Source organism: Olea europaea, chromosome 23 (assembly GCF_002742605.1).
Source record: "Olea europaea var. sylvestris chromosome 23, O_europaea_v1, whole genome shotgun sequence".
Lineage (NCBI taxonomy): Eukaryota > Viridiplantae > Streptophyta > Magnoliopsida > Lamiales > Oleaceae > Olea > Olea europaea.
In genome coordinates, this window is record NC_036259.1 from 150,346 (window position 1) to 157,682 (window position 7,337).

The following is a 7,337-nucleotide window of genomic DNA, read 5'->3' on the forward strand; positions in this document are numbered from 1 at the left end:
ATTTTCCCAATCAATCCTAGCCGACCCACCTCGACTCCACATGGAATTGGGTATCCATTTGGAGGATTTGCCCAAGCGGATATGTGGGCACCGACAATGGTGGCGGAAGGTGGCGGCAGCTTTTGGATTTGGTTTTGAGGTCTGGGGATGGGAATGGAGGGTGGGGGTAGAGGGAAGCAGAAGAAGAACCACTTTTTTCTTTTACTTTTTTGATATTTTATTTAATTTATACAATTATTTTATGTAGAATAATATGAAAATACCTTTACCCTTTTCAAATTGGTCAAAAGTGGTTAAACTTTATTTTTATGGATAACTAACAATCAAATTAACAAAAACCATCCATTTGGACTTCAAGTATGAGTTTTTAAAAGATTTTGTATTGTAGGTACTACAAATTAAATGTTTGAGTTAAATCCACATAAAAGTGAAAAGTTTGGTACCGTGGTTACAATTTTTCATTGAAATAACAAATTTAATATTAAGCTACCAACTCTGAGTTGATTAGTGTTCCTAGGACAATAATATTTTCAACTTAAACTTGAAATAACAAGTATTAATTAAGATGGGTTGGACGATTTACTTGGAATCAAAAGATCCACCATAAGATCAGAGTGAGTTTTGTTTAAGTAGGAATCCTTATGATAGCTCCTATTCAATTTTTAGGTGATTGTTAGTTTAAAAATTAAAAATAAAAAATTACAAAGTGCTAAGAGTACGAGGAAGTATAGCAATCGCAAATTTTTTATATTACAACAAGACGGGATTTAAGAATATATATGATACTTTTTAATTAATTACAATGGACAGAGCATAATATTTAGTCATGCCTCACCATCTTTGTGAAGAAGCGGAAGAAAACAAAGCACTAGAACATGATAATAATAATCATTAATTCAACATTGTTAAAAAAAAAAAAATGTTAAGTGATGAGGGATAGTGTAATGAAAAAAGGTAATTGGTATACACTTGTACCTCGAGGCAAGGTTGAAAGAGAAGCTAGAAAGCAAGAACTTAACGAATTTATGTAATATTATCGATTGTCAAATTTTGACCATGGTTCCCTCCTCCATGTTCTAGGGGGGCAAGTTCATAATTTTGTGACAGGTCGCACCTTCGTGGACAATTTGGTTCATTATAAGGTTGGTATATATAGAACTGTATCAAAATAAGGGCGAATCAAGGGGTTACAGCCAGGTCCAAACAAGGACACTAAATGAAATCATAGTTGTACAGTACAGACTTTAGAAAAAGTTAACTGCATTGAAGTTGGTTTAAACTGAGCTCCCACATCTCGATCTGTAGACTGTATAAATTCAGAGGAGAGGAAGTAAGAATGTAAATAAACACAAGAAAGCAAAAAGTGAAAATGGAAAAAGTTCACAAAAGAAAATGGTACCTGTAAATGATTGGAATGGACAACTTTAAATCTCTGCACATTTATTATTCCTTAATATATAACTTGAAGGCATCGTTTCCCCAAATCAATTGTTCCTCTTCTATTTTCTTTGCTGATCTTACAATTGAATCACCAAGGGTTGAAATTTTCCCAAAAACACGAAGTCAAATCAACTAAATGGATTGAAGAGTTGACATTTCCCCAAAACCACTAGGGATCTCATCCAGCTCTCTACAAGCCCCAATCGAAATGACTAGGCACTCGAGTCTCAGGTAGTGGATATAGTCAGCTCTCCATCGCTTCAGACTAACTTCGCGTAACAGTAGAAATTTCAACTTGGGAAACTCTTCTTCATTTGGTTCCCACTCTAGTTCATTGAAGGCACAGTGTTTCAATTTCAGCACCTCCAGATTGGGCAATGTACTAGGAATCATCAATTTTTTGGGATGAAGTTTGAGATAATCTTTGGAATGAAATTCCTTGTCGTCTAAAGTCAACATTTTGAGTGACGTCGGAAAAGTGATATGCACTTGGAAATAGGGGTACGTATATGTAAGCCAACATTTTAATGATTCAAGTAGTTTGGTTAGACGCACAAGATTATTAATACAGTATCTTTCCCAATTGGCCACCTCAGTAGAATCATAATGGCTGCCCAATTTTAGATTTGGGATTCTTTCAAGGACTTCCTCCATCAACCTAAAATTATATATCCTCAAGAGGGTTCATAGATTTCCTAGAACAACAGTAGTATTTTCTTTCTCCTTAATTTCCGAAATAGGAGGATCAGGAAGATATACATCACCACCCAACTTGACATGTCATAATTGTGGCATCTTCCATACTTCTGGTGGTAGTTCCTTGTCGTACCAACAATCCCTCAGACAAGCTATTGTTTGTAGATTCCAAAATTTATATATTGATGGAATAGGATCCTTTTTTCACTATTTATTACATTTAGTCTGTGTCCAAATTTAAGTTCAGTCATTATCCAAACAAAATTTTAACTTGTACCATCTCTGTGCTCCATAGTTCAATCATCAAAATATTATTTGAAATAATCAACAATTTAGTCGTCAAATTATTATCTGAAATACACCACAATTGTAAGCAAAATTTGAGTATTGTGATACTGTAATCAATAAAGTAATTCCTAATTATTTATCAACAATAGTACTGCACACAAAATGTAAATCTCTAGAATGGCAAGAACAATCATACATGAATCATGATTTTTTAAATTAATAAGATCATGTGAATGCCACAAATAAAGAGAGAGGAAAGTAGAAGAAACAACATAGACAAACAAGGACATTAAATGAAATCATGGTTGTAGAATACAAACTTTAGAGAAACTTAATTGCACGCTTAATGCACAGCATCTGCATTGAAGTTGGTTCAAACCGAGCTCTCATATCTCGAACTACAGACTGTATCAAATTCAGAGGAGAGGATGTATGAATGTAGATAAAGACAAGAAAGCGAAAAATGAAAAATGGAAAGGTTCACGAAAGAAAATGGTACCAATGATTGGAATGGACAACTTTGAAACTCGGCACATTTTGTACTTCTCAATATATTAACTTGAAGGCATCGTTCCCCCAACCCAATTGTACCTCTTCTATTTTCTTTGCTGATTCTACAATTGAATCACCACATTCATACAACTCAATGGATTGAAGAGTTGAAATTTCTCCAAAACCACTAGGGATCTCATCCAGCAGTCCGCAATCAAAAATTTTTAGGTGCTCAAGACTCGGAAAGTGGATACTATCAGCTATCCAGTGCTCCACTTCAACGTCGTGTAATAGTAGAAATTTCAATTTAAGAAACTCTCCTTCATTCGGTTCCCACTCTAGACAAAGGAAGGTACTCCATCTCAATTTCAGCACTTCAAGATTTGGCATCGAACCAAGAATCAGCAATTTGGAGGGATGAAGTTTGATGCCTTTTAAAGTCAACTTTCTGAGTGATATAGGAAAAGTGATATTGTCTAAGAAATTGGGGAGCGTATATTCAATAGAACAGTTTAATGATTCAAGTTTAGATAGATGGACAAGATTATTGATATAGTAGTATTTTTCCCAACCAGCCACCCTCGTATTACCATAAATGATAGCTAGTTTCCGTAGATTTGGAATTCTTTCCAGGACCTCCTCTGTCCAGCTAAAATTACGTATCCTTGAGAGTGTTTGTAGGTTTTCTAGAACAACAATAGAATTTTCTTCCCCCTTAATTTCTGAACAAGGAGGATCAGGAAGATGTACATCATCTTCCAACTTGACATGTCTTAGTTGTGGCATCTTCCATATTTCTAGTGGGTTTTTCATTTTGTACCCCCAATGAGTTGGTAAAACTATTTTTTGTAGATTCCGAAGTTTATATATTAATGCATTTCGGTCGCTAAAGCTGTAATAGAAGTATCTCATGTTAACCAATTCTTCAATTCCATGACTCAAAACATCAAATCCCTCCATGTGCAATACTTTAAGTGACCTAGATGAAGAATCGAAAGAATATTCTCTATATGAAGAATGAGACTGCACCACTAAAGAAGATAGTGTTTTGTCATCACCCTGGATTGTCCTTTTAGCTGCATGGTAAAAATAAAAAGATGATAGAGAAGTCTTCTTATCATGAATACTTACACGGCGCATACTAGTGTTTCCTCGAATACCATAAAGACTCCCTTCAATGACATGGAAAAACTTCTCCTTTTCAGCTTCTCTTACACAAAGGTCCCGTAACAGATCATGAATTCCACATGTTTTAAATTTTCCACTGGACCCTTTCTTTTGAACCAAAATAAGACTTCTTTGAACAAGATCCAAAAAGTACTCCTCTCCTACGTCTTCCAACGTTTTAGAGCATGCTGGTTTGAGGATTCCCTCTACAACCCACAACTTGATAAGTACCTTGACTTTGATTTCAGAATCTTCTGGAAAAATTCCCATATATAGGAAACACCCTTTCAAATGATAAGGCAAATTTTTGTAACTTAAAGAAAGAATCTTAGAGCATTGCTCATCATTTGAAGTTATTTCTGAACTTAAATTTTCAGCAATTTGTCTCCAATAATGTGGTGTTTTATTGGCCTTTGATAGGAGGCCCCCAATCACAGCAACTGCAAGTGGAAGTCCTCGACAATTTTGGGCAATCTTCTTGCCGATTTCTTCCAATTCAAGAGGGAAAAAACCTATTCCAAACACCTTCTGACAAAATAACTTCCAACTTTCTTTGCTGTTCAGAAAATGCACATGATGCAGACGAGAACCAGAGTTGATATAATTAGCCACATTCTCGAGCCTAGTAGTCAAAAGAATTCGACTTCCATTTTTGTCATCTGGAAAATATCTTTTCACACTGTCCCAGGCCTCGATATCCCACACATCATCCATTACAAAAATATACCGCCTATCCTTTAGCTTCTTGTACAGAAGTCCTCCCAATTGATCAATATCCTTTTCACTCCTCCCGTCAATTTGTATTTTCATGGAATCTAAGAGGCCAAGTAGGATTTCTCGCTCATTATATTTTGGAGAGACAGTGGACCAAGCACAAATGTCAAAGTGATACTCAATATTTTTATCAGTGTAAACTTTGTGAGCGAGTGTAGTCTTACCGATGCCACCCATGCCGACAATTGACACAACTTCAAGTTTTGATGAATTGCTGAATAGATGACCCATGATCTCCGCCATGGCATCATCAAGACCAACCATAGTGCTCTGACCTGAAGAAGCTGGCCTTAATGAACCAGCAGGTAACGAGGTGTTGTGCTTCAAATCTTCCTGTATGCCACTCTCATCCTCAATCTTCCCTGCCCTTATCTTTATGGAATCTGTTGACCTCTAAAAATGGCTCTTCCGTGTGGCCAACTTGTAGCTACTCCACGTATTCCTCCCTACGAAATGAACAAACTGTCAGGCGCACACGGCCGGAACCGATGGGGGTGGCGGCCGTATACACTCCGACGGTCAAGTCAGGTTTGGGTGGTCGGAACAGTGTCCAGGGACTACACAAATCAATCAGTCAATAAAGGGGGAGGAGAATATATAAACTTGTTATGGAGTGCTATCTATTGAGAGTTTCATTACCTTTGCCTCTGGCCAATCTTTGGGTATTTATAGGTGGTATGAACCGTGGGATGTGGAACAAGTGTATACATCTGACGGTATGAAGCGTCTGCTCATAGGCGTCAATCAGCCGCGCTTGTAGAGTGGGCGGACAGTTTGTCTCCCCCAAGTTGAATTGACATAAAGTTGATAAGTCACATCAAATAGCTTTATGGGGGACTTCAAATCAATTTAAACCTTATATGAAGAGCAAATCTTAAATTGGCAGCGAATCTTCTAACGGGGGCAGCGAATCTTCTAACGGGGGTCCACTTGAACCCGACCTCAGAGACGGGACACTTCGGCAGATCAGTGACAGGAATCGGTGTATCACTTTGGAGAAGCTTCGGGAGGTCGGAGTGATCTATTTGATTTCACCGGCTTCGGAGTGACGAGATGACACTTCGGTTACTTCGGTACCGAGGCTCGTAAAATGAGGCGTAACAGTGGTCCCCCAAATTCGAGAATGAATATTTATATTATACGTGGATTTGTTTTCCTGACCGGATCGCGGCATGGGGGTAGCTGAAACTTTGTAGAGCATGGGAAGAACGCAGAGCCGAGGCGATGAGCCAATGGTACGCTCGCGTCCGGTACGTTAAAGCGTCATAAAAATCTTAGGGACTCGTCTTCACCGAAGCGTTGGCAGGAAGAGGGAGACGGCTCAAGCTTTGCAAAGCGCGGGAGGGGACGCAGCGACCGAGGCGATAGCAAACGGGGCGTTCGCATCGGGTGCGTCCAAGCTTTGTAAAGTTGGGGGACTCGTTTCTCGCCGAAGCGTTGGCGAAAAAAGGGGTCGACGCATGGGGAGATGGCTCGAACTTCGTAAAGCATATGAGGGAACGCAGCGCCCAAGGCAATTAGCCGCTGGGGCGTTCGCATCGGTTGCGGCTAAGCTTTGTAAAGTTGGGGGAGGAGATCATCCGAGGCGACCCAGAAGTCCAATGATTTGACAACTGTTGCGTGTTTCCAAGGTGACAGTTGGGTACCACGCCCATTCCCCTAGAAGGCTGCTGCGGCCAGTAATTATTATTGACGGCTGTTGGTAACCGAGGCGATGCGTTTTAATTTAGCGTGAAAGCCACAGCGACATCTTGGGCGTAGATCAAATCTGGCGTTTCATTTCAACGGCTGGGATCGAGAATACAACGAACGGTTTAGATTGATCATATTTGAATTCAACGGTGGAGATTGGATTTGTCTTTCCTATAAAAGGTGAACTTTGGGGGCTTGTCAGAGTTTCTACCTTTGCCATACGAAAAAACAAAATTTTCTCCCAAATTTCTGGCGATTTTCGACGTTCTACAAGCAACTCCGACGAGAGAGAGAGCGATATTTCCGGCCATCTTGCACCATTTCCGGCTAGGAAACACTTCCAAACCCGTAAGTTTCAGTACCCATTTAGACTCTAAAAATTTCTTAACGAATGGCCTCGGAAGGCAGTTCTGGTTTGGGTAGGAGTTTAGAAATAGTGAGGGTGGACGAGCCCATTGTGGCGACCTCCTCAGAAATAGCCGGGGCCATAATGGGGGGGAAAACATGTGGAAGCGACCAGATAGCCCTCCGGATACTTCTGTGCACTGGGGGGCGTCGGACTACCCATCAAAGTTGAGGGAGGCCGACCTTGGTAGACTTAGGACAGAATATAGGATCCCGGACAGTGTGGATCTAATTCTCCTAGAGCCGAAAGAGAGAGCTTGTTACCCGAGGCCGGGCTGCGTGGCCATTAGTGAGGCGATTCTTAGGGCCGGACTTAGGCTGCCTATTCACCCGTTCTTTAGGTTGGTGCTTAGGTCTTACGGGCTAGCCCCGACGCAGCTCAA

At 39.9% G+C, this 7,337-nt stretch overlaps 1 protein-coding gene across 2 annotated transcripts; it reads right to left on the reverse strand.

Annotated features, from left to right (window-relative positions):
- Positions 1 to 925: 925 nt before the first annotated feature.
- Positions 926 to 5,354, reverse strand: LOC111372041 (putative late blight resistance protein homolog R1A-10). 2 transcript variants are annotated; one of them, XM_022994191.1, is made up of 3 exons: positions 2,924 to 5,354; positions 1,400 to 2,829; positions 926 to 1,306 (listed from the first exon to the last, which is right to left on the reverse strand). In XM_022994191.1, exon 1 carries the CDS (start codon positions 5,119 to 5,121, stop codon positions 2,971 to 2,973), a length of 2,151 nt encoding a protein of 716 aa, XP_022849959.1. In that variant the 5' UTR covers positions 5,122 to 5,354; the 3' UTR covers positions 926 to 1,306; positions 1,400 to 2,829; positions 2,924 to 2,970. The 2 variants fall into 2 exon arrangements, with proteins under 2 accessions (XP_022849959.1, XP_022849958.1); XM_022994190.1 differs by having other exon boundaries at positions 1,400 to 5,354.
- Positions 5,355 to 7,337: the final 1,983 nt, after the last annotated feature.

What these genes read in the sequence shown, in the direction of transcription:
- LOC111372041 (XM_022994191.1), bottom strand. Translation starts at nt 5,121, where the DNA reads ATGGTTGGTCTTGATGATGCCATGGCGGAGATCATGGGTCATCTATTC.